Source organism: Salmo trutta, chromosome 36, assembly GCF_901001165.1.
Source record: "Salmo trutta chromosome 36, fSalTru1.1, whole genome shotgun sequence".
In the NCBI taxonomy this organism is placed as follows: domain Eukaryota; kingdom Metazoa; phylum Chordata; class Actinopteri; order Salmoniformes; family Salmonidae; genus Salmo; species Salmo trutta.
Window position 1 is genome coordinate 41,596,312 of NC_042992.1, and position 13,724 is coordinate 41,610,035.

At 39.9% G+C, this 13,724-nt stretch overlaps 1 protein-coding gene across 3 annotated transcripts in view; it reads right to left on the reverse strand.

Annotated features, from left to right (window-relative positions):
* nudcd1 (NudC domain containing 1) overlaps positions 1 to 12,468 on the reverse strand; it is a 40,579-nt gene extending 28,111 nt beyond the window's left edge. For 2 of the 3 annotated variants that reach the window (XM_029735948.1, XM_029735947.1), the window contains exons 1-3: positions 12,242 to 12,468; positions 8,898 to 9,052; positions 1,204 to 1,389 (exon numbers count right to left, since the gene is read on the reverse strand). In XM_029735948.1, coding sequence (XP_029591808.1) covers positions 1,204 to 1,389; positions 8,898 to 9,052; positions 12,242 to 12,356 — 456 coding nt within the window. In that variant the 5' untranslated portion in view covers positions 12,357 to 12,468. Of the gene's footprint in view, positions 1 to 1,203; positions 1,390 to 4,833; positions 5,087 to 5,499; positions 6,872 to 8,897; positions 9,053 to 12,241 lie in introns of those variants that run through there. The other variant, XM_029735949.1, reaches the window with a different exon arrangement.
* Between the last annotated feature and the right edge of the window lie 1,256 nt (positions 12,469 to 13,724).

The window sequence follows — 13,724 nt, forward strand, 5'->3', positions numbered from 1 at the left end:
ACCAGGCAGGATGGCACCATGGACTCATGCTGCTTACGCCAAATCTTGACTCTGCCATCAGCATGATGCAACAGGTACCGGGATTCGTCAGGCCAGGCAATGTTTTTCCACTCCTCAATTGTTGGTGATCGTGTGCCCACTGGAACCGCTACTTCTTGTTTTTAGCTGATAGGAGTGGAACCCGGTGTGTTCGTCTGCTGCATTAGCCGACCCGTGATAAGGACCGACGAGTTGTGCGTTCCGAGATCCCATTCTGCGCCATTAATATTGCCCGGTTTGTGGCCCGCCTGTTTGCTTGCACGATTCTTGTCTTTCTCCTTCGACCTCTCATCAACATTTTCGCCCATAGGACTGCCGCTAACTGGATGTTTTTGGTTTGTCGGTAAACCCTAGACACTGTTGTACGTGAAATGTCCAGGAAGCCGGCCATTTCTGTGATACTGGGACCGGCTCCTGGTACTGACAATCATACTACGCTCAATGTCACTTAGGTCACTCGTTTTCCCCATTCTAACCTTACATCGAACAGTATCATAATGCCTTGATTCCTATCTGCCTGCTAAATATAGCAAGCCACGGCCACGTGACTCACTGTCTGTAGGAGCGAATAATTTTCCGGGAATGGGGTGGTGTACCTAACAAACTGTCCACTGAGTATGTGACATAGCGTGAGTAAAGCTTCATATAACAAGCTACATCTTATTTTGCATTTATACCATAAATAATCATGTCAAATACATTATAAAGCTTTTATAAATAATGATGTACAATGTTCATTTAATGTGAATTCCCTGTCGCTGGGTAACCTATGTTATTAATGCGGATAGAGTTAATGTAAAGCTTTACCCAAATGTCTAACTGGCTGGGCTTGTGATTACCGTAAGTAGAGGTTATTAATTTCTTTCAAGCTTATCAACATGCTAAACCTGATCTTCAGAATGGTATATAAAAGAGGACTCAAGATAAAACAGGCCTGGATTAATATATTCCACCAAGGGTTGATGATAGGTTAATTTGACAATTGAGATTGATATCTCTTTTTCAAGTGAGATATAACTGCTGACCTTTTAAAATGGGATGAAACATTATTATTATTTTTTTTAAATCAGGGAAAAAAACTAAGAGGAAAGTGGATGCAATGTTTTTGGTCAATATCTGAACATTGATTATGACAGAGTATATTGCATGTCCGAGTCTTCTTACCTCCCACTTCAGACTGCGATTCTCCCTTCTCATGCTGGTTCTGAGGAGGTAGAGTCTGCCCGCACCGTCGGAGAGGGATGCCCAGGTGGCAGAGATGAAGCTAAGAGAGGCACAGAGACGGTCCTCACACGTAGTGGGGTCAGAGGGCATGTGGAAGACCTCTATGGGCTTCCCCAGTGCCGTGTCCTGTCAACACAATACAAAGACCTGTCAGTCTCCTGTCATCAATGGAGGATTTTTACAGAACCTGAATTCTGCTTATGAATGAAATAGTATATGCCAGGGTTTATTTGGCCCAAGTTTTTTTGTTTTACCCTCTACTGCACATTGTAAGTATTCAGACCCTTTGCTATGAGACTCGAAATTTAGCTCAGGTGCATCCTGTTTCCATTGATCATGCTTGAGATGTTTCAACAACTTGATTGGAGTCCACCTGTGGTAAATTCAATTGATTGGACATTTTTGGAAAGGCACACACCTGTCTATATAAGGTCCCACAGTTGACAGTGCCTGTCAGAGCAAAGACCAAGCCACGAGGTCAAAGGAATTGTCCGTAGAGCTCCGAGACAGGATTGGGTTGAGGAACAGATATGGGGAAGGGTACCAAACAATTTCTGCAGCATTGAAGGTCCCCAAGAACACAGTGGCCTCAATCATTCTTAAATGGAATTAAGTTGGAACCACCAAGATTATTCTGAGAGCTGGCCACACGGCCAAACTAAGCAATCAGGGAAGAAGGGCCTTGGTCAGGGAGGTGACCAAGAACCCGATGGTCCCTCTGACAGAGCTCTACAGTTCCTCTGTGGAGATGGGAGAACCTTCCAGAAGGACCAACATCTCTGCAGAACTCCACCAATTCAGGCCGTTATGGTAGAGTGGCCAGACGGAAGCCACTCCTCAGTAAAAAGTCACATGACAGCCTGCTTGGAGTTTGCCAAAAGGCACCTAAAGGACTCTGACGATGAGAAACAAGATACTCTGATAGAACTCTTTGACCTGAACACCAAGCGGCATGTCCGGAGGACACCTGGCACCATTCCTACGGTGAAGCATGGCGGTGGTGGCATCATGCTGTGGGGGTGTTTTTCAGCGGCAGTGACCTGGAGACTAGTCAGGTTTGAGGGAAAGATGAACGGAGCAAAGTACAGAAAGATCCTTGATGAAAACCTGCTCCAGAGTACTCAGGACCTCATATTAGAGCGAAGGTTCACCTTCAACAGGACAACAACCCTAAGCACACAGCCAAGACAATGCAGGAGTGGCTTTGGGACAAGTCTCGGAATGTCCTTGAGTGGCCAAGCCAGAGCCCTGACTTGAACCCGATTTAACATCTCTGGAGAGACCTGAAAATAGCTGTGCAGTGATGCTAACAATCCCACCTGACAAAGCTTGAGAGGATCTGCAGAGAAGAACGGGAGAAACTACCCAAATATAGGTGTGCCAAGCTTGTAGCATCATACCCAGAAGACTCAAGGCCGTAGTCGCTGCCAAAGGTGATTTAACAAAGTACTGAGTAACGGGTCGGAATACTTATGTAAATGTGAGGTTCTGTGTGTGGATTAATGAGGGGAAAAAAACATTTAATCCATTTTAGAATAAGGCTCTAACCTAACAAAATGTGGAAAAAGTCAAGGTGTGTGAATACTTTCTGAATACACTGTATATTAATAATGTTAGCTCTCCATGTACATTTAAGGGCCAGCTGTGCTGCCCTGTTCTTAGCCAATTGTAATTTTCCAAGGTCCCTCTTTGTGGCACCTGACCACACAACTGAACATTATTTATTTTAAGATTTAGTTGAGGTTTAATAAATGATTTGCCCCAAATACAATGCTTTAAGTTTTTGAAATATTTAGGACTTACTTATTCTTTACCATCCATTTGGAACTAACTGCAGCTTTTTGTTAATTAAGTGTTGCAGTAATTAAACCGTAGCGCATTTCCCAAGCTCTGTCCTGGGGACCCCAAGGGGTGCAACATTTTGGTTTTTGCCCTAGCACTACACAGCTGATTCAAATAATCAAATCGTGATGAGTTCATTATTTGAGTCAGCTGTGTAGTGCAAAAATCTAAACGTGCACCCAGGACCAAGTTTGGGAAATGCTGGACTAGTGTCTTACAGACTAATCCTGCTGCATTTTTTTATTTTACCTTTATTTAACTAGGCAAGTCAGTTAAGAACACATTGTTATTTTCAATGACAGCCTAGGAACAGTGACAAACATTGACTGTAGAATGGCCTTACTGAAGAGCTCAGTCACTTTCAACATGGCACTGTCATAGGATGCCAGCTTTCCAACAAGTCAGTTCGTCAAATTTTGTTCAGGGGCAGAACAACAGATTTTTACCTTGTCAGCTTGGGGATTTGATCTTGCAACCTTTCGGTTACTAGTCCAACGCTCTAACCACTAGGCTACCTGCCACCCCCTGCTGATGATGACCTTGACACTAGCTTTAATAGTGCAGATCATGTAGACCCATTGGATGAAAGATTTCAGCTGGGAACAAACTCAACATCATCTGACTCGGAAGAGGAAAAGACTGCACGACGCTGGCAAGCGACAAAGTGTATAGTCTATGAGTCCAAGGTCATGGAGCTCATGCAGTTCTGCCAGATCAGCTGCCATTGCCCAACACAAGATGAGGTTCACCAGCTGAACATCATTCAGGACCCTGCCTAGAACATTCAGCCAACACAACATCCATATTCAGTTAGACTGATGTTGTCGTATAATATAGAATGCACACAACTGCATTGTGTTATAGATATTGCTAGCTCATTTAATGGAGTTTGATTAAATGTTTTATAATCTTTTTACAAGTGTACTGACAAGTGACCAGTTGCATCAGAAACCAAAAGTGTTTGTCAAGTCCTGACCAGAAAAGGGGTTATTTGTTATTATTGTTTGGTCAGGACCTGGCAGGGGGTATTTGTTTTATATGGTTCGGGGTGTGTGTTTATGTAGAGGGGTGTTTGATTTATGTATTCTGGGGTTTTGGTCTATGTTTGTATATTTCTATGTCTGTTCAATTCTATGTTTAGGTATTTGGGATTGGGCCTTCAATTGGAGGCAGCTGTTTATCGTTGCCTCTGATTGAAGGTCCTATAATTAGGAGTATGTTTGTTTTGGGAATTGTGGGATTTTTTTTTTTTTTTTTGCACTGCTGAGTTTAGCCTGCAAGACTGTTTGTTTATTGTTTTGTTAACTTAAGTGTTCACAATAAAAGTGAAAATGAGCACTCAACCTGCACCTTGGTCCACTTACTACGACGACCGTTACAGTGTTGACTTCAACTTCCGGATCAATTCATTGTGATATTCATGAAATGTATTTGAAAGTACATAACTCCAATCTTACTGCCAAAAAAATTATTATGCAGGGAGTTGGCATAACATTTCAAATACATTTTTTCAAGTAAATACGTTTAAATAAAATAGTAGATTAGTCTGTCAATGTAGCAAATAAGTAGACATGGCTTGTATTCAAGACAACGTTTATTTACTCTGGAAACCTAGGAACAGTTAAAGGCTAAACTAAAAAAATAAAAGGCAATGTATGATATACAACAGAAGAAAAATACTACTAACAACTATAATAAATACTACAGTTATACAAAGGGAATACTTGCATTTGGTGTGGGGGGTGCAGTGAGGTGTTCATAGTCACTTTGATACAAGGGGAGATTGTTGTTATGGGACCTTTCACATCTCCTCGAGTCATCAACTTCTTTGTATCCAATATACTGTCCATCATGTGAGCGATAAATTGCTCAAATGGCCCCAACAACACATGCAGGCAAGGGTATTCGGTGTTCTCTGCCTAACTTCTCCCCACATAGACCAAACTCCAAAAATAATATGTAGGCCACCAAGCGGTATTGTCTGTAAAAGAATGACAAAAAAATGCGATTAGACTTTCATGGGCAATCGTTGTGTACTGTCTGTCGCAGCACGATGGAGTATATTACACATCTCAGACACACGTTAACTAGAACACACAGGTATAAGCTTTGACTAATGAGTCAAAGCCAAAGTCATCCCTTTACTCTTCGTCATCATCGTCAAAACATTTATCCAGTTTTGTTACTAGATGCACGGAGGCTGGCTAGCTACATTAGGCTACAGTACATTCTGGGTATAGCAAACAAAGCTAGCTGGCTCAACTTGGCTTGTAGTGGTACTAGCAAGCCACGTTATGGCCAAATCTATCTCAAAAGTATACTGTTACCGAACACTGCATTGTGTGAAAAGAAAGTGTATATTGCTAGCTAGCTACTGACAGCCAAATAACTTACTCTGTAATTTGCCCCCCGGTCCAGCTGGTTTTGGTTGCCGCCGCAAGTTGATCTGGAAGGTTCTGAAGAACGTCTCCAGCACCCCTCTATCCTTATGTGCATTGAAACTTTGATGTCGGTCACACACACACGATCCATGGGGTCTGCAGTGACCCTCTCCAGTAACAACTGTCCGCGATCTAATCCGTGGCAGCAGACATTCCTCTTCTGCCTGTATAGGCACCACCTGACCGTTGCTCCCCATCGCTGCACGCTAGTCACGAAATTCTTGTTCAAATTAATAGGGCTGTATGCCCCCATGTAAAATAATATTAAAAAACGGTTTTGTCGTCCAGCTCTTCTTGGAAAGAGGAAGCATCAGAAGCAGCCATTGTAATTACTTAGCAATCTTGGTTAGACATAGCTCCCGTGAACCTGTAGAAACTAGTACCGTTTCCATTTTCAAAAGGCTTCCTTGGAGGATGGGAACACAATTGGACAAGGAATTAGGGCTCCCGTCAGCGGTAGTCTTAAACAAAGCCAGAAAAAATGGGTCAATCTAGATATCCTGCAATGTCGTGGCAGATAAGAACGCTGAGACAAGTCCAATGGCTCTATTAAACAAGGACAACCATATTTACATGCTGCTAGCGTGATTGTGCAATCGTCAAAACAAAGGACACAATAATTGCTACAAAACATGACTCTGTTCATTTTTAGATCAGACAGCAGGCTCAATCAACTAATGACGTCATTGGTTGAACTCTCCCGGCGCCAAAATTCTAAAATACCGCTATGATGCATAATTATGTCTCAAACACCTTTCATCACTCATAATTATGTACAGAGACTGGGTTAAAAAACAAAAGTGTCTAGCGGTAAAATTTCCCTTTTTTTTACCTTAAACTTCAATGATCTAAAAACGCATAAACTTTCTTGATTTTTTTCATATTTGCATATGTTGTAGCTTAAACCCTACTTGACATCTTTTGTTTTTTGTGTTGTGCCCGTCATCGGTTGAGACAACATGCTCTTGAATACAGGGTGGGTGTCATGTTTCGGCTGATAAACGTACTAAAATGGGAATAAAATTGAAAATGTTTACTTTTAAATGGTACCACAAATATGGTTGGAGGCTCACACATCAGAGAATGTTGACTTAAATGGGAATATCTCTGTTTTAAAGTATACTGTCAATCCTCCATAGGAAACCATAGAAATATAGATAATAGAATAGACATGACCACTTAAGTTGACATTTGACAGTGAGTGGACCGGCAGCCATCTTTGTGGTAGTAAATAGAAGTAAAAATGTCAATTCAATTTACATTTCAATGGTGTACCAACTAAATTGCAGCGGTTTGAAGGGCTAGTCAATTCTATTTCTATGACTGAAATGAGACCCACCCTGTATTCAAGAGCATGTTGTGTCTCAACCGATGGCGGGCACAATACAAAAACCTCAGATGACGTAAAATAGAGTCTAAGCTTCAACATATGTGAATTAGTTTATGCTTTTATAGATAATTGATGTTCATTGGTTCAAACGATTCATAATTTTTTTATGAAATAAAAAAACAATGTTTAAATAAGGACAACACTGTTTGTAACCTTTTAAATTATATAAAACTCAACTGTATACCTTTTCCAGTGATGAAGACATGGATCTCACGGTATGGTGGGCTGTGCAAAATTGGCAAAAATTTGAGCAGCTTTATCTACTGAATGTTTTGGCATTTAGGTACAAAAAGTCATTTTCTGACCACTTCTTCCACGGGAAAACATATGGAAAGTGTTGTTGGAGTCAAAAGGGATACTGTCAAAAAGTGGTTCAATTCAAATGGATTTACCCAAAACAAATTGTATTGGTCACGTACACATATTTAGCAGATGTTATCTCAGGTGTATGAAATGCTTATGTTCCTAGCTCCAACAGTGCAGTAATAACTAACAATACAAACAAATCCAAAAAATGTAAAAGAAATTCAAAAATATAGAAATATTAGAACGAGCAATGTCAGAGTCCGAAATATAAATATATACAGTGCATTTGGAAAGTATTCAGACCTCCACTTTTTCCACATTGTTATGTTACAGCTTATTCTAAAATGGAATAAATGTTTTTTTCTCCTCATCAAATCTACACACAATATCCTGTAATGACAAAACAAAAAACGGTTATAAAAATTGTTTGCAAATGTAAAACAAATTCTAAACGGAAATACCACATTTAGATAAGTATTCAGACCCTTCACTCAGTAATTTGTTGAAGCACTTTTGGCAGCGACTACAGCCTCGAGTCTTCTGGGTATGATGCTACAAGCTTGGCACACTGTATTTGGGGAGTTTCTCCCATTCTTCTCTGCAGACCCTCTCAAGTTCTGTCAGGTTGGATGGGGAGTGTTGCTGCACAGCTATTTTCAGGTCTCTCCAGAGATGTTCGATAGAGTTCAAGTCCGGGCTCTGGCTGGGCCACTCAAGGACATTCAGAGACTTGTACCAAAGCCACGCCTGTCAGAGAGACCATCGGGTTCTTGGTCACCTCCCTGACCATGGCCCTTCTCCCCCAATTGCTCAGGTTGGCCGAGCAGGCCAGCTCTAGGAAGAGTCTTGATGGTTCCACTGTGTTCTTGGGGACCTTCAATGGTGCAGACATTTTTTGGTACACTTCCACAAATCTGTGCCTTGACACAATCCTGTGTTGGAGCTCTATGGACAATTCCTTCGATCTCATGGCTTGGTTTCTGCTCTGACATACACTGCACTGTCAACTGTGGGACCTTATAGACAGGCGGGTGCCTTTCCAAATCATGTCCAATCAATTGAATTTACCACAGGTGGACTCCAATCAAGTTGTAGAAACATCTCAAGGATGATCAATGGAAACAGGATGCACCAACTCTAAAAAAACAGTTTTTGCTTTGTGTGTAGATTGATGAGGAAAAACATTTAATCAATTTTAGAATAAGGCTGTAACGTAACAAAATGTGTAAAAAGTCAAGGGGTCTGAATACTTTCTGAATTTTCTGTATGTATATGATGGTGTGTATAGATAGACACGGGCAGTATAGGAATATAAAAAGGTGTGTACAACACTAGTTATATAGGGTAGGCCTTGACTAGAATACAGTATATACATATGAAGTGGGTTACCCATGTGCTGTTTTACCAGTGTATTGAGTGGACAAGTCAGAATATTAGTATCAGATAGACTTTGCTCCACTAATAATAATTCTCAAAAGCTATGCATTATGGAGGCATCAATTTCAAGTTGGATGGAGGTATAACTGAAGCAATGTCCTGAGAGATGTTGGGCTCTTGGTATTAAAAAAAAAAAAACATTTCCACTGTGGAGCAGCATTCATTTTTCAGAAGAAATTTACAAGATACCCATCAAGCATTTTGAGAGACTTACTTACCAGGGTAACCGTAAGATTCAGCACTCGCCCTTTGCAGTCAACAAAGAAAACACTGTCCTCATACCAGGGGTCTAAATGCAGGTAGTTGTACATGCCAAAAGCACGCACATGGTCCAGGGTGTATTGACTGTCCTTCAGTTTCACCTCCGCCACAGCTATAGAGAGGAGGTAATGTAAATTTGTGAAATGTCATTTTAAAAAACTGGGTGCTATACCATTGACGAATATTATCTAGGCTAGTGTTTTTATGGCATAACCTATAAAAAGGTACAATCATTCTGCATAGATGATATTGCAACTCTTATCTATGAAGCACAAATAATTTTCCTGCATACACTTCTTATTTTTTGAGTATAAGGAATAAGTTATGCCAAATAGTGTGAGCAATCTGAAGTGAATAAACCCTAGAAATAAATCTACAGCCCAGATTTGTTTCAGCAATACTTTGCCATTGACTTAAAGGGATAGTTCGGGATTTTGGCAATGAGGCCCTTTATCCACTTCCCCAGAGTCAGATGAACTCATGGATACCATTTTATGTCTCTGCGTTCAGTTTGAAGGAAGTTGCTAAGTACCTTTAGCTCCTATTGACAATCTTTTGGCTGGTGGAGTTTTTGTTAAGAGCCCCGACGCTTGCTTTAAACATTAAAATGCATCGCTTGCAGCACGGTTTTGGAAACATAAGGAACGCATCTTTCATTTCAGCGAGAAATAATATAAAAAAAGGTTAAATTACTACACACCTTCATAGGGATAGGGTTCCCGCACAGCCATATTTCCACGTTACAGCGTTTGTTTACACAAAACAGACGGAAGACAGAGACCTGTGCTATTAAGGTATCTGCGTCTCTGAACACCTATGTGTAAATAGAAGACAGACACCACAAACGTGTTGTCACAGAAAAAAAATACTATTGCAAATGTTAAAACTGTGTACAGTAAGTGTATATTTTGCATTTGTGAAATTATTATCATTTAACATGGCCTTTATGAATTATTAAGCCTGTGTGCTTTATGTCCTTGCTTTTATTATATAAATGCTTCAACATTCACTAAAAGTGACTAGCTGATGAAAATGCTCAGAACAAAACATAGAAAATCTCTTAAGCCTGTTTACCACAGATCTTATTTTTGCCATTAATCCAACAACAACAAAAAATGATTTCCATAGGCTTTGGCCAATGAGCCATGGCGGAGTAGGAGCCTATAGTCGCCATTGATCTCTATTGGCTCGCGAAACTACCTCCAACTTCCTTTAAATCGGACTCAGATATATACAAGTGGCTCTGGGGAAGTACTCTTAGATAAAGGGCTTCATTCATTGTCGAAATCACAGACTATCCCTTTAACATTGACAAATGATTTTCAAAGACCATGTCATTAGTATTGCATGCGCAGTTATTGTAATACTGTATATAGTCAAACAATGGAAAAAAAAATAGCTAGCTATAGAGCTGCCAATTCTTACCTATTGGCCGTGAGACACACATTTCACCCTCTTCTCACGCTCTCACAACATACCTCATATCTCAAGCATTGAAAAGTACTGCTAGTATTTGTCCATTGTACTGTATAGTCAGCGTGTTACTAATGACTTTTCAACTGTGCTCCAAATCGTTTTGAAATTGCAGCATCTGCGCCTGCAATTTAACATCACGAGCGGAACTTCTATCATTGTCCTGTCTTGCCGCAGCACTCCAAATCACGGCACATTGAACCATTATGATTGGTCTAGTTATGTAAGGAATCATGTTGTAAAGAAAGGCCCCTCAAGATTAGAGTGGAACTGAATGGAGAGCTAGAATGTTCTCCACTGAGTTTATAAAACTGTAAAAAGAGTAGCACGGTAGCGCTGTTTTATGTACAATGTTGTCGACAAAATTAGGTTGCTTTTACTCCCGTCATTATTGCAGAATGCAGCCTTTTGACAGCATGTACTAAAGTTGATCAACACTTGCATTAGTCCCGTTTGGGGATTGGCATTCAGCCTGTGACAATGAAAAGGCAGCAGACAGACCTACAGTATGTTTTAGCAGGGAAGTTTGGTAGGGTGACCTGATTTGTAACTATGAAAATAATTTTGTTAAAACAGATTGTGAACCCATTTGATTTGATTCTAGATGGGGGACAATAGGAAAATAATTTGGTTAGGGTGTAGGGGCAGATTTGTCATCAATGGATGTTATTATCCATTTACTATATTTAGTCTGATCAGTGGAAAAATGTGCATTCTTAACAATGGGCTAAAATATAGGGTAATTACTGTGCTTGTCAGCAAGAATGCTGCTGTTATTCCCCACACGTATTTTATTATTCCACTTCTTCCCAATTTTGCCAGTGTAATCACATATTAGAAATCTCATATGCCTACTTGTGTCTTTGAAAGTTAATTATGAGGCCATGTATTTTTGCAGCCATTCATGAACAAGTCATACAAAGAAGCATTGGATAGTAAATGCTCCAAGAATCAAATAATTTGACATTTTACTATTGTGCACATTCTAGGCGACTCATAAAGCTTAATATTGTGTCTAGGTAGAGGAAGATGATGGTAAGGATCTTCACCTAGTAGGTATAAACCACCCAAATTAATCCGATTTTTCTTTATGGTTTGGTGATTTTGAGAAATTATTTGTAATAAGAAAAACATTTCAAAACACCCAGCACTTGGGAAACATAGATCCGGGGTGGTGGCCAACCCTCCTGGAGAGCAAGCAGGATTTTCTTAGAGACCTTTTTTAAAGAGAGTTCACCCAAATTACAAAATGTGTGTGTCCTTATCTTGAAAGCAGTATATAGACAAGTCAACTGCAATCTATGATTTGGTTACCCACTGCCATTAAACATGAATATTTCCTGTGCAGAGCCTTGGTGTATTGGTAACACTCCCTGGCACGTGTTGCATAAGAACTGGGATCAATCTCTGCTTTCCAATCTTCCCACTGTTTGTAGTATTTAATTAGTCTGAATAGTGTCAAACCACAAAAAAAATTAAATAATATTAGCATACTTTATTAGCAAATTTCATCCCCCCAAAAAATCGCTAAGTAACAAAGTCATCCAATGTTGAATGTTCATTTAACGTTGAAAGCACCCTGAACACTCCTGACCTGTGATTTTTTTATTAATTCCACCCTGGTCATAGGCTTAAGCCATGTCAAAATACATAGAATTGCAGGAAATTAGATTTAAAACATGGGTTGTGTTAGGGGAAATGAAATTCACAGAGCAAATCTCACTCACTCAAAGCTTTCTTCAAAAGTTAGCAGCCCTGTAGCTAAATCAAAATAATGGCAATATTAGCATGCTCTAAGGATAATGCGACGTGGCGGGCAGTTTCTCACCAGCATCTAGCTCTACGTTGTAAGTTGGTATGGGCTCCAGAGACAGTCTGTAACTCTCAAAGCTGGGATCCAAAAGCTGTCTGTTGACCTTCAATGAATAATTTGATACAGCCATGTTTCAGAATTATTGATAAATTGACTATATGTTTAAGATGAACTATATAGGAGCTGAACTGCACACAACTTAATGTGCTTCCTGTATGTATCAGTCGGAATATTTTACGGACGGACATATAGGGAGGTACGGGAAATTGAAATCTTACAGGACGTGAAACATTATGAAAATAATGAGCTTATAAGTAAAAGTTATTGAAGAAAATGTGTCTGTTGAGTTGTAGACACTATTAAGGAATCATGACTGATAAAAAACGAATGCAAACAACCTGCGTGGTTCAACACTCTCATAGGCAGAACCTTCGAGCTATCGTGTTCTTCACCGGAAGGTTTATGTGTAGGGACTGCTTGCTTCGTTGGTCTTTATTAGCGTCATGGCAGCAACATTAGCCTCCCAGCAGCAACATTAAGACTTCCGGTTTTCCGATTTGCCTTCAAAATAAACATCTGTTGTATAACGCTGTGTATGATACGAAATCAATATTTTTTTGCAGTTTTTCATAGTGCACAAAAGAGAATGACAACTTTACATAAGATAAATAATATTGTAAGGTGGAGCACATTGAAAAATGGCTATGTTATGTATACGAGTGGTTCTGTGCTTAAAGGTGTTTCTTGGTTCTACAGATCCTATCACAGTTTAAATGTATTTCCAGTTTGCTTGAGATGTATTCCTGGATGATTATATGGCACTAGTGGTGGGGCAGCAGGTACCCTAGTGGTTAGAACGTTGGGCCAGTAACCAAAATGTTGCTGGATTGAATCCCTGAGCCGACAAGGTAAAAAAAAAATGTAGTTCTGCCCCTGAACAAGACAGTTAACTCACTGTTCCCCGGTAGGCTGTCATTAAGAATAATAATTTGTTCTTAACTGATCTGCCTATTTAAATAAAGGTCAATTAATAAAAAATGTTTTCCTTATCTTTATCCTAGTGGCTTAAAGCCTCATGTGTCTTATCCTAGTTCTGTGAAACTATAACACTATGTACTGTGTCCAGCAGTTGTCTTACTATCTTTTGCTAATAAGTACTAATTATTTGGTCTTTCAGAGTTTGTGACTGTTTACCCATGCAACAGAACATAGAACATAACACTGGAACTCATATTGAACTGTAGAGCGCTAAAGTGAGGTGGAAAGGACTCAGTACGGTCTCTACTAACCTAATCTCAGTTACAGAGAAGTAAAATTCTTGCAGAAGTGTCACTAACCATTAATCTGTCCACTAGAGATTACTTCTAACCAAATATGTTTCGTTTTGCAGGGGGACTGTGTCGTGCGGACTGTTGCTGGCTTTTACTCCAAGGTGTGAACACTTTCTTTCAATATGGAACAGGATAGATGGCAAGGGAGAGGAAGAAATCATAGAGCT